The 27,959-nt window shown below is 41.2% G+C and overlaps 3 protein-coding genes across 5 annotated transcripts; 1 reads left to right on the top strand and 2 right to left on the bottom strand.

Annotated features, from left to right (window-relative positions):
* Positions 1–4: 4 nt before the first annotated feature.
* On the bottom strand, positions 5–18,914 carry LOC122408273 (serine/threonine-protein phosphatase 6 regulatory ankyrin repeat subunit B-like). Of its 3 annotated transcripts, none has more exons than XM_043414960.1 (21): positions 18,682–18,914; positions 17,948–18,108; positions 17,618–17,827; positions 15,406–15,607; positions 12,079–12,239; positions 11,873–12,004; positions 9,949–10,128; positions 9,606–9,854; positions 8,794–9,207; positions 7,224–7,433; positions 6,972–7,135; positions 6,721–6,868; positions 6,520–6,634; positions 5,772–5,906; positions 3,187–3,246; positions 2,960–3,087; positions 2,689–2,829; positions 1,663–2,016; positions 1,369–1,584; positions 1,095–1,196; positions 5–234 (listed from the first exon to the last, which is right to left on the bottom strand). In XM_043414960.1, exons 2-21 carry the CDS (start codon positions 18,098–18,100, stop codon positions 139–141), a joined length of 3,570 nt encoding a protein of 1,189 aa, XP_043270895.1. In that variant the 5' UTR covers positions 18,101–18,108; positions 18,682–18,914; the 3' UTR covers positions 5–138. The 3 variants fall into 3 exon arrangements, with proteins under 3 accessions (XP_043270895.1, XP_043270896.1, XP_043270897.1); XM_043414961.1 differs by having other exon boundaries at positions 8,794–9,165; XM_043414962.1 differs by lacking the exon at positions 5,772–5,906.
* A 4,136-nt stretch (positions 18,915–23,050) lies between these two features.
* On the top strand, positions 23,051–24,449 carry LOC122408281 (uncharacterized). Its single transcript, XM_043414977.1, has 4 exons — positions 23,051–23,231; positions 23,297–23,439; positions 23,645–23,770; positions 24,202–24,449. The coding sequence occupies exons 1-4, from the start codon at positions 23,078–23,080 to the stop codon at positions 24,319–24,321; spliced, it is 543 nt and encodes a 180-aa protein (XP_043270912.1). The 5' UTR covers positions 23,051–23,077; the 3' UTR covers positions 24,322–24,449.
* A 109-nt stretch (positions 24,450–24,558) lies between these two features.
* LOC122408280 (peptidoglycan-recognition protein SC2-like) lies at positions 24,559–27,802 on the bottom strand. The gene is made up of 4 exons (XM_043414976.1): positions 27,454–27,802; positions 27,221–27,384; positions 24,978–25,140; positions 24,559–24,908 (listed from the first exon to the last, which is right to left on the bottom strand). Exons 1-4 carry the CDS (start codon positions 27,509–27,511, stop codon positions 24,727–24,729), a joined length of 567 nt encoding a protein of 188 aa, XP_043270911.1. The 5' UTR covers positions 27,512–27,802; the 3' UTR covers positions 24,559–24,726.
* Between the last annotated feature and the right edge of the window lie 157 nt (positions 27,803–27,959).

The raw sequence follows: 27,959 nt of genomic DNA, 5'->3' as shown, positions 1-27,959 counted from the left end.
GGGGTTATCAATTCTATATTTTTTATTCGAAATGGTTTCTTCGTTGGCAAAAAAATATCCAACTAATTCGCATCGCCATTGAGTGACGGTACAGTACTTAAGTGTAGTTACCAAATAATAAAATAATCCAATTTTCGTTCACATTTGATTTGCTTTTGCGATACTTTCCTCCTCTTCTTGAAGCTTCTGTATGTCCGTTTTGTTCATAAAGTAGTACGATGGCTGTCGTGATTTCTGAAATCACCAGTAAAAAATGCATTGAAAAATAAGATTTTTATAATTATCTTAAAGTCGTTCGATAGCAAAATCCGACTTCTTACGGAAATTTTGAAAAAAATATATGTCGCGCAGAAAAAACTATCGACTCGATTAAAAAAAAAAACGTAGTTCTACCGTATAGTTTTTCAAATATTCCAAGTTAATTTCTCCATCTGTTTCTCCATCCGAACACATGGTAATCGTCCAAAAAAATGTGTATCGAAATAACTCGAGAACGATTCTTAAGATTTTTATTTTAAAAAACACAGTGTTAGAGTATCTTCTGAAGAAAAAATTGAAAAAAAAACAACATAATCTACCGTCTATTTTGTGAGACAAAAATTACTGTAACAAAAATCGTACGAGAATTTTGAGTGGGAGTATTTCAAATTCGCGACGTGGCAACGCTGTCGCGTGAGACAAGCCATGATTATCACTATACTTTAGGACGCTGCGCTCGTTTCAGATAGCTGCCTGTGTACAGTGTTGCCGCGACTCACGTGCTTCTGAGCATTCATTTGTATGCTCGTATATATGCATACGACACGAAGAGGTATTCTACTAACAGGGGCGTACGAAAATGAAAAAATGTAAAAATTGCAAAATCACGAGAAACTATGAAACTTTAGTAAAATATCGTAACCCTATATTGTTTTACTGATCATTAACGATAATTTGAATGATTTTTGGAAGACATTTCACAACGAATAATGTTCACACAGGGCGAGGGCTATTTTTATACGGCACTCAGCTATCGAACTACCTTAAACGACATTTGAACGAAAAATTAAAGTGAACAGAGAACGCAGCAAAGGAATATTCGTTTCGTGGCTTACGAGATCTTTGTGCACTCGTTTTGCTCCGGATTTGATTAACATTCCACTGAGAATTTCGACTGATGGTACCCCCATCGCGTAGTGGAGAGCAGTTCTTTCGAGCTATGGAAAAACATTTTTATGAGAATTTGTAGAGAAATTTTATAGAATCATAAAATATAAAATCTCTCATTTTCTGCAAGATTTCCATAAAAAATTTGGCATCGCATTAAAGTTCGTGGGATCGAAGATCTTTTCAATTTTTCGACTATTTCGTTCATAAATAGAAGCTCACGTTGTCACCGGTCCGCAGTGCATCGGGATAATTCTTTGCAATAAACTCGACGATATTTGCGTGCTCTCCGAGTACTGCGATGTGGAGGGCGCACCGGCTAACGATATTTTTTCCCACCGCTAGAAGCGTACTGCCCGAGCCATTTTGCTGGAATATTTCCTTCACAGTTTCAAAATCCCCAGCGCGAATAGCACTGTGAAGTTTTTCTCTCTGAGCCTGGAAACATTTTTAAACTCTCAATTAAAAATAGCGTCGAATAAAAATAATTTTAAGGGAAAATCGATCGAAGCTCACGGAAAAGTGGTTTATTGACTGTAGAAATTGTACAGTGGCCTCGCGGTTTCTCTCGGCAGCAACGTCGACGATATTAATTCCAGCATCTTCGGCGTCCAGAATATGATCGTAGCCTTCGAGCAGAAGCTCGACCAACTTTTCGGTTTCACCCCTCGCCGCGAGATAAACGACCCACCGATCAATGTCCTCGACGTTTTCACGAATGTTTGAGTCTTCTGCGACATCACGAGCTGTGCGGTAAAGTTCGTCCCGGAAGCCAACGTTTATCTGGGTCTCCTGAAGCATGTTGAATAATCCATCGGTCGGATGAGTTCGGACTGCGGTAAAGTGCAGCATGCTCTGACCGTGCTCGTCCTAGAAAAGGTTAATTGATTTTTAGCAACTAGAAAAGTTTCATGCTGACTCGAGCTTCCGGAAGCCTTCAACGCCTTCGACTCATCCTAATTTTCAATTATTTCTAACTCAAGGAAAAACGAAATTTCCAAAATTTAAGGGATCTACTCCAATTAATTACCCTTAAAATATACGAATTTTTTTTTTAATATTCATAGAGGAGAATTTACATTCATGGAGAGGAAGACGGGTCCAAAAAAAGATGATATAAAATTAAACAATCTATTAAATTTACTAATTATAATTATATATAGAGAAATATAAATAATTAAAAATTGAAAATAAAAAAAGAGAAATAAAATTTAAAAGAAATTACAAAATTTTTAAAACTGTATAAAAAAAATAGCGCGTATCATGCGATTTCAGGTTTTTTCAAAAATGCCGGTCTTTTTTCCAAAAAATGCGAAAAAGCACGTTTCTTTCGTTTTTTGCGAAAAAATAAAAGTTCCACTAAAAATTTCAAAATTCGTATGATATGCGCTACAGCTGTGGTCATAAAATTTCATCAAAAAAAATCTCATCAAATTTCGAATCAAAATCGAACCGAAAAGTTATTCGAAAACACAGATTCATCCATGACGTTCAATAAAAATTAATCTTTATTCGAGGAATTTGCAATCGATTATTTGTTACCCTGTTCGAGTTGTTGAACGTTGATTCGGGGCCCTCGGATTCCGGACTTTTCGGATAGCCTGCATCGTCGTCGAAGACATCGATAGCAGGATCGTTGAGCTCGACCTGTTTACGATTGGGTATGATGAGGACGTTAGATTCCTGGGAACAAAATCGATCGTGAGAATTCGGACGTTTTCCGTCGTTGTCTCCCCCCCCCCCCCCCGCCCATATTTTCTAGTTTTTTAGATGCACGAATAATTCGTTTTGAAAGATTGAGGCACGAACTTGCCTCTTTAGAGTCGGTGGATTTGTTTTTGCTGGCAAAATTGTACAAGTACGTTGCGAGATAAGTGACAGGATCGTTGGGTCGCGTGTGGGCGACTTCGGTGAGGCCTTTTATCAGGGGATCGCCGAGAGCTGCAAGGGAAAGTCACGCACGTAAATAGATTGAAAAAAAAAAGAAGAGAAAAACAAGAAAATGTACTGTGAAGAAGCGTCGATGAAAAAGCGACTCACAAGAAGCCAAGTAGCGGCCTTCCTCGGTGCGAAAAATGGGTACGTCAGTGGCCCCGTTATCTGAAAAATCAAAACGAATTCGTTGGACTTTCAACGACACCTTCACATAACCTCCAGCCCTCGTACAATTTGCTCTCCCTTTTTTCAACAACGCACACCCACACAAAGCACAAATTTCTTGCGAAGAATAAAAACACACACAAGTTTTCAAAAACTTTGTCAAAATAAAAAGCGTGATCGAGTCAGCCTCCTGTGGGCACGAAACTTTTCACGCGACACACACGCACACACACCCGAGTATTTTCAATCGTATGATTAGTACAATAATGTAACGTCAACATGACTATATACAAGGTTGGAAAGATATGTGCTATCGTCACTTTCGTGTGGACATCGATTCGTGCATGGACACACAAAGCTTTAGCGAAAATTCGTAATGCTTTGTCGCCATATACCGCTCCCGAGGTGAATTAAACATGGAAACAAAAATCATGGTTTACTGGCCAATTATACTCGTAGCCGGATATCGACCAATGAAACTCCGCGAAACGAGAAAATCAACGTTCCTTAAAAATCTCAACAGCTCATTGATAATGTTTAAATAAAAATGGCGTCAAAACATCGAATGCTTCATAATTTCATGAAAAATAACGAAAAACCAAAGAATATATATAACAACGAAGAGAAAAATAAAGAAATAATGTTTCGTCTACTAACCCACAGCGCTTAATGTCCAGTGGTCGAATCCGGCGGCTAATCCAACATTGCTCAGAGATACTCGCTTTATTGTTCGCCGTTAAACCGGTTTTTTTATCATTTCTCATTGTACTATTATAATCGTCAATAATTTATTGAGCTTTACGAAAATCGACGCGTTCACACATCTTTCCAACGCGAGGGCGGGAAGGCAAACGAAAACTAGGATTTAAGCTACTTCGGGAATTTCAGTTGTAATAAAAAAAGGTTATAATGAATATAAACATTCTCGTATATGGTAAAGTCGGTTGAAAAATCATGAAATTAAATTAGTAGCTGTATTGGCTGCAGTATCACAGAAATGTTCTCTCGAATAAACGTATCCGGAGCGCACGGTCCAGAGTTTCGTTATCGTTATAGTGTTTTGATCGTTATCGTTTGATGAGAGTTTAATTCGAAGCTTCGAACTCCGAGGATTAATCTCGTGGCGATAGTGTGGAGTTGGTCGATCTCGCGATTTCTTCTCGTGGTTTCGTCGAAGGAATCGTGAAAATTGTGGTGTCTCGGGGGGTATTTTGGATTATTGTTTTCATACGTAAGGCTAAATCGATGAGTATTTTGAGTTGTTTTTCAGGCCGTGGAGCCCCGGGAGAGAGAGGATCGTTTTCGAAACATGCTGGCAATGAGAGTGGCTATTTTCATGGAGCTAGTGAGCATTAGTTCTTTCTCGAGGCTTAAAATATTGAGAAGGGCACGAGAAAAGTCTTGGAGGGTTTGTAATTCGGTGATACTGAGGCACTGTTGATTTCCGATTTTGACGGTGTCACTCCGCATGGTTTCCCTCACCCGGAGACCCCGTACGACGCACAGATGACGCAGGTTTTCAGATTCTTTGGATAAACCGGGGAGCTTGACGATGAGATTGAATCTCATGCTGTTGCCGATTGCGGAGGGCCGTGCGCTCAAGAAGCCCAATCTTTCGTCGCGCTTGAACGTCAATTTTTCGTCGAAGGTCGTAATTATTCGTGCCATTTTGACGTAAGCACGACCAATGTGTCCAGGTCGAGATTCGTCGGTGCAGCAGATGACTCTGATGTGGTCTTGGACGTTAACCCAGACAGCGACGTCGCCGGAGGCCGCGACGTAAACGCCACGCCCGTAGGGCCAGTGTTTCCCGTGTAGACGGCGCTCGTCGCTGATTTCTGTTTCTGTGATTGGCAACAGTAGACCGGCAGCTGCCAACTGCGCTCTTACCTCGCTCGGTCGGTCCAAAACTTCGTTCAAAGTGTAATAAGTTCCCGGCTCGTCCTCGCTCGAGCCCTCGGCCATAATGTCGCCGATTTCCGTAGTCAAAAGCTCCTCGGTTATTTGTCTTTCGGTTTCTTCCAATTGATTGATCGTTAGGTTCAGGGGCAGAGGAAAATCCTCGAGATTTCGACAGCAGTCGATGACTCCCGCCAAAATGTATTTGCACTGGGGGTCGAGATCGTACGACTCCACAATCGCCCTCGTCTCTTCGGCGTTCGCGAGATCGTCGGTCGTCAAAATCTCCTCGAAAAAACACGGCAACGGATGTTCGCCCAACTCTCCGGTCGTCGTGACGCAGTGCAAATCGCGTATGAACGGATCGAACAACTCTCCGAAGACGTAATAACTCTCGTAGTCCGGCGCAACGATCGTACTCGTCAAATCGTCGTCCATGTTACCGTTCGTCGAAGACCTATTGCTCCCGTTGCTATTTATACTGCTCGCTGTTCTCGGCTTATTCGTGCTATTGTATTTCCTCAACGACGGCCAAATAACGTCAAACAGATTGTGATCCATGCGCGTAACTCGGTGCTTAAGACGATCAAATACGGCTCTTTTGAGAAAACGACCAAGATGTGTACCGTTGCTCGTTGTCGGCGTACTCGTCACCGATCCCCGCCGCGCGTTGGCCAACAGACGAAAACATCTTTCGAGGGTCGCCAGTGTTTCCGGCTCGTTTATGTCCCGACGCGACGAGTATAGATCTCCGCCCGGAACTGCACACTCGTCCGATTAAAAATCCCATTGAGTCAAACTTCCGAGATATTATCATTCGGCATTGCAACGCGCATTTATCCAAAAGCTTTTCGACAACCGAGAACGTCATTTTTCAAACGTGCCCCAGTGACCAATACATAGTGCTTTGTGACAACTGTGACGACTACACGCAAAGGATGTTCGAACAAACATTTCGGAGGGCCAAATCGCCTGTTCTAAATTTAAGGCGTGAGATCGAGTTGTCTCTCGAGAGGCTCCACGAACAATGAAGAATTCGCGGAGAAAAACGTACGAAATTTTTTTAATTTAATGAACAAACTCTGAGACGACAATCGACCAAAAGCGTGACACGCTCAACTCGCGTTTCTTTACTCGGATAATTTTGATTGTCAACTGAAATGGAACTGATACGAAATTTTAGTGTTGAATTGACTATTTTTCATTCGCATTTTATGTGCGTTGAATATGCCGGAAAAGGTTTTTGTGAATCAAAACGATTGTGATTTCCGTTGAAAATATTTTTGCGCAGTATTCCGGGGGTCAAGATCGCGTGAATGAAAAGTGCGTGAAGCGTCGGTGCGACGTGAGGACGAGAAAAAAACGAGAATCTACCTTTGTCGGTGAGCATTTCATCGGCGAGTTTTTCACGAGCTCCGAAATCTCGCAAAAGTCGTTTGTGGGAGAGATCGCTCTGGTTGTCCTTGTAGTAATCGGCCTTTTGTCCGAACTGCTCGAGTCCGATGACATTCCGAAGAAAGAGGAATTAGCAACGGCGCCTGAATCGATTGTTCAATGAGTTCGAAGAGTACTCACGTTGTCTTGGACCAGAGGATTCGCGGCGAGATGAAGCAAGAGATTATAATAGTGACCGTTGTCAGCTAAGGTCGCGGCGTAGTGCAGTGGCGTCCGGCCGTCGATATCGAGCGCGTGTGTCGTTTCTGGAAATCTACCAGCGAGATACCTGAGAGCAAATGCGAACATGTTCGATTATTTATCGAGTGGTTTCACCGCTTCCTTTCCACTCGAATTTCCACCCAAAATTCCCATCCGATTAATCGACGAACCTGATGATCGCAGTGTGTCCAAAAATCACTGCAACGTGAAGTGGCGTTGCCCCGTGTGGGGAGGAGCCATCGCGAGCGATGGCGAATTTGCGCCTGTCAAGTGAGCTCTGCAGGTCCCTCAGGTTGCCTTCCCTCGCGGCCATGTGGACGGCGTGAATTTTTCCCTGCAATAACGTCGCTCATGAAACGATGCTTCGGACACGAGAATTCCGAGAAGCTGAAACAATTTTTTTTTTTTATCATTTTTCTCACTATGTAAGCCGGCACGTTATCGATGAAAGCCTGGAGCTCGGGATTACTCGATTGCCTTCCAACGAGCCTTCGTCCCTCGCCGTTAAGCACGAGCGCAGCCAGTTGTTCCATGTTACCGTTCTCCAGCAAATCTTCGACTTCCAAATCCACTGCCATGCTCCCTTCGTTGAGCTCCGCTTCTGGCGACTCGGCGTGTTCTCCAACGATAACCTGCCAGCGATAAATGCCTGTTTCTCCGTCTCTCTTCCTCCAATGTCAGCCTCATTTTGTTCGAGTTTAAATGTGCGCATGAACCTCACAGATCGATATTTACTTGGCATTAATCATGCGTGTTTAAGCACCTTGCTCATATGTCTGTGTCCGGTCAAACGTATCGATCGATGGGGCTCCCATTCCGCGTGAAAAAACTATCGTTACGACACGTGGAAAAATATATCGCGAATCGCCCTCGGCGGAGCTTTCTTCGCTTACGTGTACCTCATTGGAACGAAATCGACGCCGATTGGGGGAGGGAATTCCTCCACGATTTTCAGTACACACTTTATTCGTAGCTGGTTTTATAGGATTTTAACCCTCCGTGGTCAACAGGGGTCTAAATGACCCGAAGGCCAACTCTAATCTAGAATTTTCAAGTTATCGGCGCCCGAGGACTTTTTTAGAGTAAAAAATCGTTTCTCAAACGTGGCCTCGTTGATTTTTTTTCGACATTTTGAAAATTTGACAACATTTTTTTTTTCACGATATTCTTATTCGGAAAGGTCCAAACTGAAAAACTGAAATTTTGTTTCAGTTTTGACTCTTTTTAAGTAACAAAAATCGTTTCTCAAACGTGGCCTCGTTGATTTTTTTTCGACATTTTGAAAATTTCATAACATTTCTTTTCTCACGATATTTTTATTCGAGAAGATCCAAATTAATATCCTCAATTTTTATTTGAGTTTTGACTCTTTTTAAGTAAAAAAAATCGTTTCTCAAACGTGGCCTCGTTGATTTTATTTCGACTATTTGAAAATTGGTGAAATTTTTTTCTCACGATATTCTTATTCGGAAAAGTTCAAACTAATATCTTGAATTTTTATTTGAGTTTTGACTCTTTTGAGTAAAAAAAATCGTTTCTCAAACGTGGCCTCGTTGATTTTATTTCGACTATTTGAAAATTGGAGAAATTTTTTTCTCACGATATCCTTATTCGGAAAGGTTCAAACTAATATCTTGAATTTTTATTTGAATTTTGACTCTTTTGAGTAAAAAAAATCGTTTCTCAAACGTGGCCTCGTTGATTTTACTTCGACATTTTGAAAATTGGATAAAATTTTTTTTCCACCATCTTCTCATTCGGAAAGATTCAAACTGATATCCTGAATTTTTTTGTGTCCTTCAGCACGATACCGGCAATGCGGCAAGCGTTTAAACTTCGCTTGGGTCATTTCGAGCCTGTGTGACCAGGGCGTTTTTCCTGGAATGTGTGACCACGGAGAGTCAATCTACGACTGTGTTTTCATTGAAACTCTTTGAGCCGGATAGAAACTCGAAAGTATTTTTCATCAACAAAATGAGAATTTGAGCCAACCTGATCCTCGTCTTTGGTCGATTCCTCGAGACCGGAGTCCCCGGTGCTCGGTTCGTTGCGTTCCTCCTCTTCGACGTTCGTGTCTGCGGGTTCCTCGGCGTTGTTTTCTTCGTCATTCAACGAGTCTGGCTCGTCGTCGTGCCCCTGAAGTTCTGCGGGTTTTTTATCTTCCGGGGAATCCGGGGGAGCCTGTTCCTCGGCTTCGGGGACGACGACGAGTTCGTCGTCCGAGGTATTTCCGTCGTTTTCTGGAGGCCCTTCCTCCGGAGCGGGTTCTTCCGGGGCCGTGAATTCTTCCGTTTCGACGACGAGGGTCTCGACTTCCGGTGGTCTTGGAACCTCGAGCTCCAGAGCGTCGTCAGCTTTTTTAATCTGTTCCACCAAATCGTCCTTAGCTTCCTCACTTCTGGTAATCTGAAAGTTTCAATCTTGTCCCCCCCTTTTCTCGTATTTTCTTCTACACCAAAAGCAATTTGGCTCCGCGCGACTCTCAGCACCGAAAAGGAAAATTTGGAAAATCGTCAAAACATGAAGAAAACCAACGAACGTTTCTTTTCTCTTTTGTATTTTTCTTCGTTTCTTCATCGATACGAGAAGTGCATATTCAACACACACACACACACACACACACACACGCACACACACACCAGTGGAAAATAAGAATTAAAAACTTTCTCATAGCTTACAACAACAAAATCGCGAAAGCTCATCTTCAGTCGTTATTCCACCAATGAAATAAGCAGCACATTAAAGCCATAAATCATTCCTTTTTTTCTCACACGCAATATACGATGTTGCATGCACTAAATTACCCCCAAATCTTCAGCACCAACGTCTCCATTTTTCGGCGCAACTTCCGGGCTCCCGAAAGCCCTGTCAATGTCCACCATGCTGCGAACTTTTTTAGGAGCTCTGTTCAGGGCTTCGTCCGACTCGAGGATTCTCCAGTCCCAATTTTTCGGATACGAGCCGGAGACTCGTGGTGCTTCCGGCACGACGACGAGGTTCGTCAAGTCTATTTCGTTCGAACGGTGTTTGTAGTGCGGGGGCGACCTTTGTTTCTGTAGTCACAGGACAAATCCCCCTTTGACAATCTTTCACAATCCCGATGAGGCTTTAACGATCCTTTTAAATAACAAAAAAAACGACAAATACGTTATCCAATTTATTCTCGTCGGCTCCGTGCTCGACCAGAAGATCGTAAGTGGCTCCCTCGTCTTTAGCGATTGCGGCGTAGTGGAGAGGAGTCCTCCCGTCGTTGTCCTGGAGACTCAACGCTGCGGGATACTTGTCGATTATTTCCCGGGCGATTTCCGTGTACCCGAGACCGGCAGCCTTGAGAACAAACGAATTATTGAGCACCTTCGACACCTGCGTGGAAAAAACGCTTTCGTTTTGTGTATAAAATCCTTCATTAAATATCAATTGATGTTATTGCAAGAGTTTTCTTCATTTAACTGCCATGTTTTTCGAGAGAATGTACCTGCAGTTTGATCTAAAACTATTTTATCCCTATTTAACCTTGTGATGACGACATATTTCATTGGCACCCTGCAATGCCACATTTCGATGTTCCAATTACTTTTTTTTCTCAGTGTAGTGAGGAATGTATTATTTTTCAAGAATTTTTGAAGTATTTACACACCGATTACAAAGAGCATAGCTTTTTATTGGATTTTGCTGTATTTTTCGTCCCTTGAATAACAAACAGCTTTATGTGGATAGCAAAATGTGATGCACGTGAGAAATATATTTCGTTTTGTTTTCGAGTGTTATCCATCGTGTCAGTCTAGCACTCACCGGTGAGTGGAAATCACAAATCTCGACTGTCAGGACGGTAAATTCTATGATTAATACACACGAATGTACACCGAATACGTGGGACATTTTAACACACGTGTAGTTTTTTTCAGGTTTCACCGAGCATACTTTACAATCGAGAGTAAAGAAAAAATAAAAAAAATACGTCAACTTGCAATATTCTCTGAAATACTATAATTAATAAATTATTAGAGGAAGAAATTTTGAAAATTTTCTAGAGATAAATACTCTGGAGTCTTTTGAATAAAGGGTTATGGGTATTGGTCTTTTTACTATGATGGATTGAACAATTTTTATTACTGCTCTTCGAGTTAATGCTGCAATCCAGTACGTATGTACTGTCCTCGAGATACAATATTCTTAGTGCTTTCCTCTAGAATTTTCGGCCTCGTTTTCTCCGTGTACGAATAGAAAAATTTTGCCAATTTTTTGAAAATATCGACACGATTATTGATGGCGAAAGATCACGGAGAGACTTTTATACGAATATTTCGGATGAATTTGCTAGAAAAATTTGCTATGCTTTGTAGCAGCGCTGTTCTATATCGTCATTCTATTACATTTCACCAAAGTGCATAGTAATTTTGATGCCGAAAGCAGTTATCTCAAATTTTACTGTGTACGACAGGCAAAATTTAGGTCTGCGACATTCTTACATCGAACGATCTGTCGATATCCGAATGTCACTCGTGTCTTTGGCGAAATGTTAAAAATTGGTGAATTGGACTGGACAAATTGCTTGAAATTTTACTATGCGCCACTGGTTAATTTTCATGCTTATACGGAGCAACGCCTCGTATAATTGGTGGGCGCATGAATTTTGCTATGTTATTGAGCAAAATTCAGTGCGGTAAAAGGGAAAATACGAAACTATGCAATTTTTCGTATAGCACAGAGAAAGGACTGCTTTTTTATCTCCTAAATTTTCATCAAATCATTTCATTATTTGCTATGTTTTTGATCAAATTTCGCTCGGTGTTTATTTTTGATATAGTACGGCGCGTTATTTACTATGAACTGTGGTGATGGTTCCCCAAACTTTTGCATTATTTGACACACTCCGTAGCGATTATTATTATAATATCGATGTGGTCCGACGTTACTATAAAAACATAGTAATTTTTGCTATAAAAGTCTCTCCGTGATCACTTTCCGGAGTACGAAATCAAAGAGCATGATTGCAGCGATGGAAAGAAGGCTCTGAAGAGTTCAAAGTGTTTTCTACGAGCTGAGAAAAGGGGGGAAAGTTCTGATCTACCTTGTGAAGGACATTCAATCCATTGACGTCTTTGCTGCACAGTATTATCGGCGAGACAGGACTCGCGATTTTTTTCTTGAATCCTTCGAGATCGTTTTTGATGACGGCGCTGTGGATCGTTTTTATAGAATCCTGGAACGTTTGTAACGGTTTTTTTTAGATCTCTAGTCGTCGCAATGGCCTAACGAGGCTTGATTTTTGTTTACCATTATAAAGGGGGTTGCTTCCAAAAATTTTCGTACTCTCGGATTATTGCTCGTTTCCACTCGCAGCTTTGAACCATGACCTTCCCATAACACTTGCTGCAACTTGCTGATGTCACGATTGTGGATCCATATTCTTATATTGGAAGGTTTGAAGTCGAGATCTGGAAGAATGCAAAAGTTTGCTTGTTTTTTTTTTAGTTTTATTGCTTCGTTTAGTCATTATCATGAGTGAAAGAAATTTTACTTTAGTTCCTAAAATTTTAATATTTTTAATACCAAATGTTCAATATTTTAATGATCAAAAAGTATTTCAATTTTAGTCATGATAAGGGAAATGAGACTGTAAAATAGGGAGAGAAAAATTTCCCCAGTTTGGAGCTACTGCAGCAACTTTTGGGTATTTTCACAACGACATGAGCCACGTTCACATTCATCCACCCAAAAATCATAAAAAATAAGAAATTCTGAAAGAATTTGATTTTCTTTTAATTATTAAAAATTGGGAAGAATGGAAAATAGAATTTTCGAAATTTCCGAAAAATTTTCAAGCCCGGAGGTCAGTCCTAACAGCGGTTCGGAAAACGCCAGGTTTTCGGAGGTTGCACTCGAGTCGATGATTCGAAAGTGTCCTTTTTTTGTTCTGCACTGTAATATGAACATGAAAAAGTGTTGCTGAGACTTTTTTTAGAAAATGTTGACCTAGTTGACCTAGAAAATGTTCGGTCCAATGCATTTTGTCTCTATTTTCAACCGCGTCGTTGCGCTCCTCGATAGAGTGACGAGCATTTCTCAACTTCGATGAGCGATAGTCCGTCAGGGTTAGAAAATCCGATCGATGAACGACGCCAGACTTTTTCAATCGAAGCCTTCGACCTCGTCGTTGAGCCTACTCGGCTGGCGCGTACAAATTCGTAGTAATAAATGCGTAATTAATTAATGGGTCCTAATGGACGATGACATTACCTCAACGATCCCGCATTTCGCATCGAGTATCATTTTTCGAACAATATCGAGCGGGAATAAACGTGGAGAAACATTGCGTGTGTGTGTGTGTGTGTGTCGAGCGGCCACGTACACTGGGCGAATAATATTCCATTCTGAAATTTGTTTGAACAACAAACTGGCGTGTTCCCAGTCGGTGTGCTGCCGATAATAAATTTTCGAGGAGTTCCTTCTGCGTAAATGTTTGTAACGCACGCTCACGACGGATTTTGAGCGACGTGGACTGTTGGCACGGCGTGTTTGGCTGGATAAATTACACGTCAGCTTTGCGTAAACGCAGCGAAAGAAGCGATTGGAAGAGAATTTTCAAGCTGCCGTTAATCGATCAACGCTGCAGTTTAAAAAAATCGAAAAAACTTTAAAAAACTTAACGAATTGATTTTTCCTCCAAACAACTCCGCGTCCGAAGCTGCCAAATTAGTCCGATCAGGTTAGTAAAAAGGTTCGTCGCAGAGACACACGCGAGCTGACCCGAGATTAACGATATTTGTGAGCGAAAATTGCAATGTAATGATGAGTTAAGCTTGGCAACGCAACTTTTTACGGGCCTCTTTTCACCCGTTTCCATTTACGTACCAGAATTTTATCGCACACGTGGCGTTCAGAGCTGAAGCGTATTTTTCGGGATCGTTAAGCCTAATTTCCGACGCGATCCATTTTTATTCCGATCGTAAAGCGTGCAACGGCTCGAAAACGCCTCCACTTTTCTCGTCGGCATATGAATGTTCCTCCAACACAAAATAATTGAGTTCGATTTTGCACTAGTTTCTTTGGCTTTCAATAACGAAGAGAAGAGTTTATAACCAAGTCGCATTTCGTTGCCTCTAAATAATAAAAAGTTTATAATAACGTCAGAAAGCTTTGACTGCATGAGGGTGAAAAATTGTTTGTTGAAAACTGCTCGACTCCACACTGTACTTGAGCCTCGGTGAATAAAACATTTTGCAAAAAACATTGAAAACTCGTTTAAATTGCCAAAGTTGGAAACGATCGAGTGAGCCTCGGTTCGATAAAAAATCAAAGTTCCACGAGCTTTTTCGACTTTTTTCGTGTTTTTCGCCGTTAAGGTAGTTCATGCCTGGGAAAAAATTCGAGACGGTTGTCTCGCTAGTAATAAAGAAATATTACGTTGAAGGTTTAACGAAATTCGCTTATTTCCGCATTTTGTTTCTTCTTGGCTCGGCCCATTCCTGTCACAGCCTTCCGTCTTTTTATTAACCCTTTTTCTTGATCCATTTCCCTTCGTGTTTTCCCTTTGTCCTCTCTAGAGCAATTTTCGAGGTAAAAAACTGCAGTATTTTCGCCAGGGACGAGTGAAATTTGGTTTTCAGTCAGCGATGAATCCTCGATTAATAAATGGCTTGTGATTTCATTTGCCAAAAAAATAAGTTGAAGAAATGTATTTACAATTTCGAATTAATAACTCTGACATTAATTTAAAGTGATTACGTCCTTAATTAGGGAGTAAAAAATCGAGTCAATTTAGACAGCCATAAAATACGATCCTTCGGGCATGACGCACCTTAATTTTTGTCAGACGTGAAAAATTGTACGTCGTAATCGTTGGACGCACGACCGAGGATGTTTCTACAAAGTTTTTTCAGTAACCACAGAAAATTGCTGTTTCTCCAAAGGTCTGGAACGGTTGACCGTTGAGCGAATAACCTTTTCGCAGGGCAATTCGGTTCGCTCGTGTTCTATCCCCTTCTTTCGCGATTCTTCGCTCCCCCGCGCAGTCTTTCTCTTTCTTTGACATCGTGAGCAAGCCGCCAAGTCAGAACGTATGACTTATTTAGATATTATCGATTGGCCAGAATCATGAGAAACTGGGCTATAAGTGTTACGACGCTGTGTGTCCGTCAGCGTGAAACTTCGTCCACGGTGAGCAGCCGGGCTCGATTCTTCGCGTAGCTAAATAACGGCCACCATTAGCCAGTACGACGAAGGACAAATTTCAACGGCGAGGCCATCGCGCCGAAAGACCACGCGGGCGACATCGTCGCTCGAAAATCATTCGCAGAAGACTTCTCGGGGTGGAAGAAACTAAAGTATTCATGTCTCGGGACATTTTCGTCGTGAGTCATGGGCAAAAACGAAATAATAACTCCCGACGAATGAATGCCTGGAAGTGTCATTTCTATTGAGTCTTTCCAGATCGCCGATGCCAATGATAAGTCGTTGCACAAGCGCGAAGTTGCAAAGGTGAAAGAAAAGAGGGACGCTCCAATCGGAGTTCGAATCGCATGGCACGATAAGAAAATATCGCGGTTATTCCCCATTATTCTGAGGCCTTTAAACGCTCGATTGAAACCGATTGAAACTCACATTCCTTGCTGTTACTGCCTTTGCGCCGGGCCATCGTTTCCCCTTCCGGTAATTCGATCTCGTTGTTGTGGCTGAGATAATAAGCAGCGGGGTTTCCCCGCTTATCGCAGACGCTCGAGTCGCAGCCTCCTTCGATGAGCAGCTCCCAAATTGCGTCCGGATCTTTGCAAGCCGAGCAGTAATGGAGGGCCGTTCTTCCCTCCTTAAAAACGAAAAAGATTTCTCCTGAGCAATGGAACTTTACTGACTTTCACTTTACTGATTCTTTCAAGAAGCTTCAACGCAAGAAAAGATTATAAATAATCGTAGAATTAAATTGAAGTTGCGTGGAACGTCAAACCGTGAAATTCGGACGCGTTAGCCACGAGAATTAGCGACTTCGCACCTCACCCCACGACTTCCAAGTCCGCGACTCGAATGAACTCTTATCAATCAACGGATATCCGGGCTTTAAGGATATTAACAGGAATTTCACCCTCTTACGACGCCTCAGCTCCGAATATAGCTTTAAGCACGAAACCCAGCGAGCGAGCGCCGGCAGAACAGGTGGTTCACACGTTAGCCATTAGAACGAGAGTCACGCGATCGCAGGATTTAAGACAAGGGACAAAGGAGAAAAATTTCTCTGGGAAATGACGCCTTGTGCTCGGATTTCCATATTGTTAAACGGAGATAATTGAATTTGATAAATTACTGTCCAGTGACGATAGTCCGGTGACGAGCTGCATCGCGATATTATTATGGGAAAGAAATTTAATTTTCATATGAAAAAATAATATTCACTGTGTACAGTAGAAACTTTTACTGGAGGATTTAGTAAATTTTTACCTCACGGTGAATTTTAGCGCGATGCACTGTCAAAATTACCGTACGAATGTTCGTGCGAGGATGCGGCTACACTGGGGACATGGTAGGGCTGTCTTGTCACTGTATCGGCCTATTTCCCCATTATTTTTATATGCTCAGCCCTTTACTCGATGGACAAGTGATTGGACAACAGTCCAGCTCAGTTCTTTCTGTATTTTTCGATTTTTTTTGTTGAAAAAGCTTTTTTCTAACAGAAGGACGCTTGCGCCCACTTTGGTTAAATGCTCGAAATTCGTCATACGAAAAATGAGATTTATGTGAATTTATTCGGATTTTTAAATTTGGGGGCTAAACATTTTTTTTTCGAAAAATTATATTCGAATGAAATTGCGCCGGAAAAACCTTAAAAATTTGGTGCTTTTCAGAAGTAGTACTAAAAAAAATAGTCATAAAAAATTGCGGACTAAATCGGAGGGGTTGAGTCTTCGTCACTTATTAAAATAAGTGTTTTTCTTTTTCCATTCCCAAGTGATTTTCACCGGTAAAAAGGCTTTCTCAAGCCTCCATTGATGTCTAAAAACATTATATTTTCTCATTCTCGTTTTTGGCTCTTTAAAGCTGGCTTTCCCAAACCAACACCGATATCTAAAAACATTATATTTTCATTTTCTTATTCTAGTTTTTGGCTCTTTAAAGTTGGGAGGATCCGATTTAAGGAGTTTCGGTACAGGCGATACAATGTTGCCATGCTAAACCATGCTAAAAACATAAAAAATTTCAAAAAGTTCAGAATTTTATAAAATTTGGTGAACATATTCTTTAGTGCCAAATTTGACAATGCAAATTTTTTAAGATTTTTCTTCTACACAGTTATCGAGTAATTGATCACTAAAGTTCACGTGTATAAGCATACCGTTTCCACATATATTTCCGGGCATAAGAAACCTGCTTTAATGCGTAATTACTCGATAACTAAGCATAGAAGAAAATTTTGAAAAAATTTGGGTTTTCGCACTCGACGTTGAAGAACGTTATCACCAAATTTGATAAATTTCTTAATATTTAGACTTCTGTACCGAAGCTCCTTAATTAAATCCAACTGGTCGCTCAGGAAGTGTGTCTGCCACAAGTCCCTTAAAAAATGTGATTTTCGCGAGCTGTTTTCTCGACAACGAGACCGTAGATCCTATAATAATTTCGAGAATACACGCACGCTGTATATTTCTAGAAAATTTCCAAATTTCAGCTCTCAAAATCGTAATTTTTCATTTCCATTAAATTCTCGTGAGCTTCCTTAATGAGGAAGAGAAAATCGAGCCAATTTAGACACCCATAAAATACGACCCCACGGGCATAATCTGCCTTAGTTTCCTCCGCGTTGATTTTTCGTATTTTTTGTACCCACCCGGTCTTTCTGTTGGAGCGAGGTTGGATAAGTGTGAATGAACCATTCGACGATGTCCTGGTGATCGTTGTAAACGGCCTTGTGGATCAAGGGTGTTCCAGAGCTGTCTTTAGCCAGGGCGAGCTTCTTCTTCGGCTCGTCGGCCACGAGTTTTTGTACTTCTGGTAACGAGCCCCTCGTCACGGCGTCGTGAATTTGGCTGATTTTCGTCTAAAACCACGTCCGCGTTTTTACCTCCCGGTCTCTCGTTAGCTCCGGTGATTCCAATTCCAAAGTGAAAACAAAAAGTACTCAAAAGGGAAAAAGTTAGAAAAATTTGTGAAAACGAACCAAGAAGTTGGGTAGAGCCTTGAGAAAGACTCGAGTCCTGAGATCGGGCGAGTGTTCACCGAGCAAGCGAGCTCCTCGACCCTCCAGCACGACATTTTCGAGTTTCTCAAGTTCCCCGCGGGTCAGCCACTGTTTCACCGTTGCCGGGTTCATCTGCGGACCTGGCAATTTTCTCCTTTTACCTCTTTTTTTAGAGTCGCCGAATCGCTGCAGCACTTGCTGTCTCGTGTACGCGCACATTACTTATTTTCGATTATTCATTAAATAAACTCCGCGAGTGAAGTTCAACGATGAATTTCCGTACAGAAAAAAATTGCTCGAGCAAATGTGATCGTTTAAATCGAACAACGACGTCGATGTCGCCAATGAAACAATAAAAGTGCAAGATTTCCTCTTGCCGATACCAGCGATACGTTAGAATCACGATGAGTCAACAGCGCAATGCTCGAAATGCACGTTGCGTGTCAAGCGGAGAAAAACAAACTAAAAAAAAGGCTGCTCGAGTGTTCCTACGTCGCGGAATGTCAAAGTGGATCATCAAAGTTCAACAATCAACTTTTCTTTCGCTATGCCGATTTTCTTTTAAAAATTCAAACAAAATCATTATGACGTGCAACTAATTGCAGTTCCTGCGAATTTTTCCGTCCGTAGACACGTGTGCCCATGTATTTTTTATCGAACCCGTTGAAACGCGAAGCGAATCTATCGTAGAAGAAAAAAAATGAATAAATTACCTTTTTTATCGTAACACCGTCACATTCGGTCAGCGACCGAGGCATTCGCCTCAATAATTTTTAATCGTCGTTAGAAAAACCTCAAAGCATTCGCGTCTCGTTTTTCTTTAATAATAATAATAATAATAATAATAAGCGACGAATGAGATCTCCCCCGATAGATCCTCGCGTCGAACGATCTATGCGAGCACTCGTATGTGTTTCCCGAGTAAGAGATACACGTGAAATGAAGCCGGTGTAATAGGAGCCGTGTCTCTTTGGACCCCCCGCACCTGCGCAACTTTCCGACACTTTCAGTGTCACACGCGTTTACGACACAGCTTTGTACAGCGCGCTGCGAGGGAGCACAGTAGCATGTGGAAGAAAATAATGGAAAAATATGGACACGCGCCTCGCCCCGTGGTATGTCGGTCATGTGGAGCAAAAGCGTTTGTATCGAGGCTCGAATTTGAGTCTCGAAAATAACGTTTCAAAAGATCGACGATGGGGACGCAAATTAGATCGTGCCCGAAGGATCGCATTTTATGGCTGTCTAAATTGACTCGATTTTTTACTCCCTAATTAAGGATATAATCACTTTAAATTAATGTCAGAGCTATTAATACGAAATTGTAAATACATTTTTCAACTTAGTTTTTTGGCGAATGAAATTACAAGCCATTTGTTAATCGAGGATTCATCGCTGACTGAAAACCAAATTTCACTCGTCCCTGGCGAAATACTGCAGTTAAATCGCATTAGAGAGCGCAGGGAGAACACAAAAGGAAGTGCATCGAGAAAAAAGTGTTAATAAAAAGACAGAAGGCTGTGACAGAAATGGGCCAAGCGAAGGAGAAACAAAATTCCGAAATAAACAAATGTGAGGTCAGACGAGTGCTCGTTACCAATTTCGTTCAATCTTCAACGTAATATTTCTTTATTACCAGTGAGACAATCGTTTCGAAACTTTTTCCAGATCTTCGTTATATGCTTAATTGTTATTGTGTACGTTTTTCAAAAACTTTGAAAGAAGCGTTCATTCGTTATGTGGGAAGATGAACGATTTTTTACGCATGTACCCCTGCGTATTTTTCTTCATATTTAAGCACGTTTATCTAAACAACCAATAAGACGAAGCCTTTAAAATTTGATACGCGTGTCAGTCGACTAGCCATTTAAACTTTGCGTGAATTTCAAGACTTTCTTAAGGATTCAACGTCGATGGGAACGTCGGAGAAAAATTCGGATGGAAAACCACGCTCGCGAGTTTTTTTCGTATCGCCTGAGCTCGTACAATGTTTTTTCAATCGATTTATTGGTGTTCTTGGAAAAGACATTCCACCAGGCTCGCGCATTTTCGAGCCGCAATTTTCCCCCCGCCCGCAGTAACTTCGCGATTTTTCGTTATCCGCGACGTAAAAGAAACGAAGTTTTAAAGAAGTTGGAAAATTCGTTGAAACTTTGAATAAAAAATGAACTTTTAAATTTCATCGTTCCAACCAAATGAGTATCGAACCACGAATTCATAATGGACGAAGACACGGGAACTTTGACAGCTGAAATAATTAGAAGCAGCTAGATTCCTCAGAGCTCGTCCTCCCGCCAACGTTTTCCTAACTTCACCTCCCTGCTTGCTTCCTCCTCGTCAGGAAACACTTCCGGTCGATATTCTTCCTGGTCGTCCAGTGCAATGACACACAGCGACGACGCGTTCCACCTACACGATGATACTTTTATACGAATATTTCGGATGAATTTGCTAGAAAAATTTGCTAGCAGCGCTGTTCTATATCACCATTCTATTACATTTCACCAAAGTGCATAGTAATTTTGATGCCGAAAGCAGTTATCTCAAATTTTACTGTGTACGACAGGCAAAATTTAGGTCTGCGACATTCTTACATCGAACGATGTGTCGATATCCGAACGTCACTCGTGTCTTTGGCGAAATGTTAAAAATTGGTGAATTGGACTGGACAAATGGCTTGAAATTTTACTATGCGCCACTGGTTAATTTTCATGCTTGTACGGAGCAACGCCTCGTATAATTGGTGGGCGCATGGATTTTGCTGTGTTATTGAGCAAAATTCAGTGCGGTAAAAGGGAAAATACGAAACTATGCAATTTTTCGTATAGCACAGAGAAACGACTGCTTTTTTATCTCCTAAATTTTCATCAAATCATTTCATTATTTGCTATGTTTTTGATCAAATTTCGTTCGGTGTTTATTTTTGATATAGCACAGCGTGTTATTTACTATGAACTGTGGTAATGGTTCCCCAAACTTTTGCATTATTTGACACACTCCGTAGCGATTATTATTATAATATCGATGTGGTCCGACGTTACTATAAAAACATAGTAATTTTTGCTATAAAAGTCCCTCCGTGTACGAAACGCTGCTTTCCCACAAGCCCATCAAAGCTTTTCCCCACGATTTTTCCTCCCACCCTTCCCTCGATTTTTTCACTCGAAATGACGTTTGACGAAGTGAATCGGCACTGCGACGATCGTCATTCGAATAAAATCACGTTATACAAGAGCTGACTAAATTCTTTGCAACAGTCAACACCGCGAGCGAGAACTTTTGCATTTCCTCCTCTTCCTAGAACGCTGCATTCCTTCAAGAAATTTTAACAACGAGAGAGAATAATTGCACAATCGAGTGGCGTTCTATAGTAAGAAGGGAATGTGTACCTTCAACGTGGCCCTGTCCAGCACTCCAATCCAATCTATTATTCAACGAGCCTACACTCGTCACGCCTCCTCGTACTGTACAACAACAGAGAGTATAAAAGTCGACGAAAGAGCAGGGGGGTTGTACGACACCCCGAAAAGTGGACTCCGCTCGAGGTTTCATAAGCTTTTCATCAATTATACAAAAGCTTTTCCATTGTAATGAGCCTCGTGGAACCCACATTTCGTGATTCGATGGAACCTCGTTGTTTATTCCAAATATTTTATTCGAAGAGTTAAAGTAGTTCGGCCGTTCTACAACTAGTCGAGTTCACATTTATGTTGATTTAATTCAAGTCTAAATTATTAAGAAAAATGAATAAAAACTTACACTGAAAATATTTTTATTACGAGAATGTAGTAAAATGCTTTAAGAATATCATAAAAGATCAAATTTATATTTCAATAATTAATTATTGAGTGACACTCGAAATACGCATAATCTAGGAAACATTTTTACTGTGCGGAAGAAAGTTTATATCGGTGTATTTGCACCGAGAAAAAGGAATGGTCAATTGGTTGAAAAAAGCGAAGCTACTGGACGAAGCACGCGGGTCAGTCTCAAAAATAAATTTGCTTTCGACGCGTCAAAAACTAAAGTTTTTTCATCTTTTCTTTCTCAAAAGCCCCTTAAGGTAATGTTTTTTTCAAAGAAACGAAATCTGCGATTAATTTTCCGAAGCTCGAACACCGTACAATTTTTAGCCAATTAATATTATTGTGAGTTCTCTCTAAGAGGCCCCGGAACTGTGCTCATCGTTATCAGGGGACCTTAAACTATCATTTACCGGAAAAAAGTGGACCTTCACCGTACTTTATCGAACGGCCGTAACCCTCGGCGTTGAGGGATGTTTACGAGGGGAAACTGTAACGAAGAAAGAACTGCAATGCCGCTGAAGCTTGCAACGTTAAAACTTCGACTTCCACCCTTAATACGTGGTCCACCCTTCGTCGAGGTGAAATTTCCCATGCCCCTATTCCTCGATGATTTGGCCAGCCCAAAATAGCTCTCGCCAGCGACGTCAACGAGCTCCTCTAATTATTATTTAATTAATACGTTTTTTCATGGCTGTGTGAATAAAAATTGCTGTTATAAATATAGGCGAGTTACCAACAGACGAAACTGCGGACTCGTGTGGCTTTCATATTTCATTTATCAAGTCCTCGGAAATGGGTCACGGGTACAGGGGAGGGTGGGGCGAGACGGAACAGCCGGACGAAGCGAAACACTCCGGCCCCCCGAAAAAGTGGAAATTCTACGATAAAAAGTCAGGAGCTCGATGCTCGATAAAAAAATCGATTTTATCCTGAAAATTCTTCATTTTACCGAAATCTATAAATTCGCTCTTGCAGCAGAAGCTCATTGAAAAAGCTATGTTTATCGTAAAATCGTACCTTTCAGAAAAAATCATAAAAAATAATGTCTGCGTGAAAAACTAAAAAAATTTGACCATCTTTCTCAGATACGTTTAAGCAATAACAAAAAAGCAAAGAAATTGGGATTTTCCGATGAGGGAAAAGCATTCTAAATCGTTTTGCTTTGCGTCACTCTCCCCCCCACTTGGGAGCACTAGCCAAGCTAATTATTCCCGATTCATCGTTTCTGGTGTCCAGTAATTTCGGAATTCGAATTGCGCCACTCGATTAGCCAACGTTGGGGGGTGCGTCATCGTCAGCGAAAATGCGGCGACTGCCTCGAAAGTATTCTTTCGAAGTTCAGTTCCCCTCCGAATTCCGTTTGATTATCGCTTGGACCGGCGTCAAGAAAGGAGCGAAGATGAGCAGCGAGCCGCTCTTCGTGCTTTCGACCTTCCTCGTCCTCCTTTGCTCAGCCCGTGAGTCCACTCCGCTGTATAATTTAACGAGCAAATAAATTCATTTCGATAAATCGTTCGATCAGAAAGGAGCCTCAACCGGACGGATTTGGAGTGCACCGGCCGAGCTCACTGGAACGTCCTCTTGACGGCGTATTACCCGGATTACGAGAGCGACGATGAGTCCGATTACCTCGACGCGAGAGGAAAAGAACTGTGTACGCTGCAGGTGGGCAATCACGTTTGCACGTTCATTTTTCTTGCATAATAGAAGCTGGTGGCTGACGATGACGTCACGCGTCGCTTGTCACCGCAAGTCAATTCGTTCCTTCTCATTTTTCTCGCACTTCCGTAAATCAGAGTCAATTTTCTATCTTCGTGCGAATCCGAGAAGCGTAAGTGGCGAGAAATAATGTTGAGAATTTTTTTTCCAGGACTTTATCGATGCTCGGACGAACTTCGTCACGGTCGGCATGGATTTGCTGCCGGAAATTCCCTACGGGACCGAGTTGTGCTCGCCCGAGTTGAACGCACATTTCGGAATGCGGATTCCCATGCAGGTACTCGGCGCGAAATAAATCAACTTTTGACGTAGAGAATTTGGGGGAGTGCGATCGACAAAAATTGATTTTAAATGTCAAGTCTATTTTTTAAATTCATTTCAAATTTTGAGAATTCATTTCATTTCATTTAAGAAAAGCGAGGATTCGAAAGAATTTTCCCGACTGCCAAAAGTTCATTGACGTGAAAAAGAAGAAAAAAAAAGAAAAAAATCTTCTCGTAGATTGACGGCGTGACACATTTTTCAAAAATGAAATCCAAATTCCAGTGAGTCCATCGAATCGTTCGATTTTTTGCATTATTATTTTTTTTCGATTTTTTTTCAATCGAAAACATTCGAATTTCCGATTTCTCACACTCATTGACAAAAATATCGAGTCCATGGACAGTATAAAAGCTCCCATGAAAATGTCACATTTTTGGGTTTCAGGTAAGAGATCATGGACCGAATTTGCGTGGCAAAGGGTTCTCGAGGCTGGATATTTGTGTGAGAAGCGAAGGGGACAGTTACGACATTGCTGTCAACAGGGAAATCAGCGTTTACCTGTAGACCCAGTTCCTCCAAATAAGACAAATTTTCGATGATTATTTTTTATTACAATTTCATTTTACTATTATTATTTAATTATAACGAATGATATTTTATTAATATTATATTTAATAATCTCAATTATAATTAATAATAATAATAATTTTTATTTTTATCATCGTTAATTTATTATATATATAATAAAATAAAATATATTATAATTATGATTAAATTATAACTTAAAAAATATTTTTTAAAACTAACATTCAACAATGACTAGGCAATAAAAATTGGAACAATTTTGCACCAACTTTGGCCTCTCGTTCTTCGAGTTTTTGGCACAAAAAAAAACTTTCGACGTTGTGAAAAAATCCTCGACGAGGCAGTTCGTGGTGAAATTTTCCGGAAAATTCCTTCACACGCTCCTCAATTGCTGCTCCAATGCGGCCACGATTTTAGCGACTCGTAAAATGTGGTGCCCGGACAGAGAGTCGAGGAGGTTTGTCGATGTCCGTACAAAACGTAAGAGGAATTTATTTCTCCCAGAGAAACGCCGTACGCGATGAGGTCTTTGGTGCTCTTGATCGCTGCCGGCTGAGGCTCCCGTTCTACAATGAAAAAAATGGATTACTATTTTCCGTCAACGTGCAGCTCCGCTTTGCCAGGGCACGACTCACCCTCGAAAGTTCCTATCACACAAATTCCGATACTTTTTCCGTTGTAATCTTTCGAGTGTGCTCCCCTGACGTCCCAGCCACGACCTTCGTAAACGTTGCCATCCTCGCCAACCAAAAAATTGTAACCGATGTCGTCCCAGTGTTTGGTGTCCATGTGGTAATTCTTGGATCATAGAAAAAATGTTTTTTTTTTCCATTTCGTAAAATTATAGTGACAGAAAAATTGTCGTTTTTTTTTAATACCGGAAATGGGATCTAATTTTCTTGACACTTCGAGGAAAATCTCAAAAATCGAGCTCGAAAGAGATTTTTTCGAGGATAACGAGTCCAAATTTCTCGTCTCTGTTTCTCGGCATAAAATAAAATTTAAAAAATCGAATTCTGTTACTCATTCGCCTCTCGATCATTTTGCTTTTAGACAATTTTCAACGCGCATTGAGGAAAGCACGACTTTAGGACCCTTCCCAGCGATTTTTCTCTTCCCTGCTTCCCATTTCGCCTCGGATGTTTCGCTCACGACGCAAAGCACGGATGTTTGAAAAAAATGGGAAAAAAATGAGATTTTTCGAGCCCCTTTCGATGTTTTTCTTTCTCCCGTCCCACTCGTGTCTCGGAAATTTTGCCCACATATTTCCAAGCCCGAATATAACGAGAAAATGAATAAAAAATAAGACTTTTTTAATCTAAAATTCTTCAATGAAATTTTTAATAACAGAGCACAACAATGTCGCAAACTTGCTCGCGTTTGACTCATTACCAAGTGATCATGAAATATTTAAGTAGATTGAAGGTTCTCTTCATGATTTTCTTCAAATATGCAATAGCTGATTGCATAGAATTGTGTGCAGCAGGCTGAGTGGGTCAAGCATTGGAATATACGACGTCGAAGAGAGACTGGAATTCTCTAGTCCAGCACTTGAACCGACCATGACTCACTTTGTTGTGCACTAACGCAAGTTTGAGGGAGTGAGTATTGCGGTCGAGGGGTTATCGGACGCAAGGAGCGTGCATAATGATTCGCGATTATGGTAGTTCATGCACGAAACGATTTCATTAAGAAAGTCTTGAAATTAACGCAGAGTTTAAATGGCTAGTCGACTGACACGCGTATCAAACTTTAAAGGCTTCGTCTTATTGGTTATTTAGATAAACGTGCTTAAATACGAAGAAAAATACACAGGGGTACATGCGTAAAAAATCGTTCATCTTCCCACATAACGAATGAACGCTTCTTACAAAGTTTTTGAAAAACGTACACAATAACAACTAAGCATATAACGAAGATCTGGAAAAAATTTCGAGACGATTGTCTCACTGGTAATAAAAAAATATTACGTGGAAGATTGAACGAAATTGGTAATGAGCACTCGTCTGACCTCACATTTGCTTATTTCGGAATTTTGTTTCTTCTTCGCTTGGCCCATTTCTGTCACAGCCTTCTGTCTTTTATTAACACTTTTTTCTCGATCCATTTACTTTTGTGTTTTCCCTTTGCCCTCTCTGAAGCGATTTTTTACATAAAAAACTGGTATTTTAGCCAGGAACGAATGAAATTTGGGGTTCGGTCAGTGACGAATCCTCGATTAATTAATCGCTTGTAATTTCATTAGTCAATTTTGTTCATTCCTCGTCCGATGTACTCGTCACTTTTGCATTTATTTGACAACGTTTTGTTCCTTGAACCAAAGATTTAGAAGGTTCATTCTTTTAATTCATTACGTTTGAAATAGTTTTTTTTAAATAACCTCTAGTAACGAATTGCTCGTTTGAAGCAAATTTCGAGAGAACAGATCGAACAACTTCTTATAAATAATCGTGCATTTGTTTTTTGGACTACGCGTTTCTTAGCCAAAAAGTAAGTTGAAAAAACGTATTTACAGTTTTGAATTGATAACTCTGTCATTAATTCAGAGTGTTAATATTTTTAATTAGGAAGTTAAAATCGAGGCAATTTGGCCACCCATAAAATACGATCCTACGGGCAAGATCTTTTAAATCCCGTGTTCTTTCATGGACGGGGAATCTGAACGTGCGATTTTCTCGAGGAATCCTTGTTATCCTTTTCGCTGGTTAAGTCGACGGAGAAAATGTGAATAAATCAGGCTAATGATTCTCAACGTTTCCCAACCTCCTCAGACCTCGTTACAATGCTTTATTTTCCTATGATTGCGATAATGGATATGACGCGTCGACTTATTGATCGGTGAAGATCGCGCGCGTTGGTGAGTGAACGCAAACATTACCTGGAAGCTCCTAACTCGCGCCTCGCAAACTGCCTGCGAGGTGCAACCGTCGGTAGCGGAATGATGCACGACGACGAAAGGCGGTGGCCTCTCTTTCAGGGCTTCCGGAGCTTTCCGCGGCGATCTCGCACCCCATTGCGCTCTGGTGATTATGCTCGGGGGAACTTGATTGAAAATATTATAGATTATTCAACGATTTTGGACTTTTTCGAAATTTATTCTTGCCAGCTTACCAGCCTCGATGGAAAAGACGAACAGGAGCATCGATAGCGCTACCTTAAAACCGAACATTTCGAATCCTGAGTTGAAACGACACTGAGCGACTCTTCCGAGCTCTTTTTCGCCTTCGATTAGATAATGTCCAGCCAAAAAGTGAAAAACTTAAATCGCATGAGCAGCTCGACCACGGCCGGGGTCCCCGCGTCTCTTTCTCCCTGCTCCCACAATTCTCGCATTTACCGAGAGTTCTTATCGTCTCGGTCGAGGTTTCCTTGCAACTTTTCTTGCTTTTCTGCCCGTCGATCTTTTCGGCGAATCGGCGATACGAGGACGGCTGTAAAACTGCGACGAAACTCGCCGGTCGTTTGACCAACACGGACGAAATGTGACGAGGACTAAGGTCACGGGGGGAGCGCTGATTTCGTCAGTTTGGTGTAGCGCAGCGCGAAATTTACAGTTGAATAAATATTCCGTTGAGTAAAGGAAAAAAACGAAAGCGCGAGCGACGTTCGTCGAACTG

Source organism: Venturia canescens, chromosome 3, assembly GCF_019457755.1.
Source record: "Venturia canescens isolate UGA chromosome 3, ASM1945775v1, whole genome shotgun sequence".
NCBI lineage: Eukaryota > Metazoa > Arthropoda > Insecta > Hymenoptera > Ichneumonidae > Venturia > Venturia canescens.
Note: the sequence above shows the minus strand (reverse complement) of the source record. Positions and strands in the feature narration are given on the sequence as shown.

What these genes read in the sequence shown, in the direction of transcription:
- LOC122408281 (XM_043414977.1), top strand. Translation starts at nt 23,078, where the DNA reads ATGCGGCGACTGCCTCGAAAGTATTCTTTCGAAGTTCAGTTCCCCTCC. An exon ending in AAGAACTGTGTACGCTGCAG is followed by an intron (nt 23,440 to 23,644) that starts GTGGGCAATCAC and finishes TTTTTTTTCCAG; the next exon opens with GACTTTATCGATGCTCGGAC. An exon ending in GAATGCGGATTCCCATGCAG is followed by an intron (nt 23,771 to 24,201) that starts GTACTCGGCGCG and finishes TTTGGGTTTCAG; the next exon opens with GTAAGAGATCATGGACCGAA.
- LOC122408280 (XM_043414976.1), bottom strand. Translation starts at nt 27,511, where the DNA reads ATGTTCGGTTTTAAGGTAGCGCTATCGATGCTCCTGTTCGTCTTTTCC. An exon ending in CGTCTTTTCCATCGAGGCTG is followed by an intron (nt 27,385 to 27,453) that starts GTAAGCTGGCAA and finishes TTTTCAATCAAG; the next exon opens with TTCCCCCGAGCATAATCACC. An exon ending in TGTGATAGGAACTTTCGAGG is followed by an intron (nt 24,909 to 24,977) that starts GTGAGTCGTGCC and finishes TTTTCATTGTAG; the next exon opens with AACGGGAGCCTCAGCCGGCA.
- LOC122408273 (XM_043414960.1), bottom strand. Translation starts at nt 18,100, where the DNA reads ATGAACCCGGCAACGGTGAAACAGTGGCTGACCCGCGGGGAACTTGAG. An exon ending in AATCCACCGACTCTAAAGAG is followed by an intron (nt 2,830 to 2,959) that starts GCAAGTTCGTGC and finishes TTTTGTTCCCAG; the next exon opens with GAATCTAACGTCCTCATCAT. An exon ending in CGTTCAACAACTCGAACAGG is followed by an intron (nt 2,017 to 2,688) that starts GTAACAAATAAT and finishes AACCTTTTCTAG; the next exon opens with GACGAGCACGGTCAGAGCAT.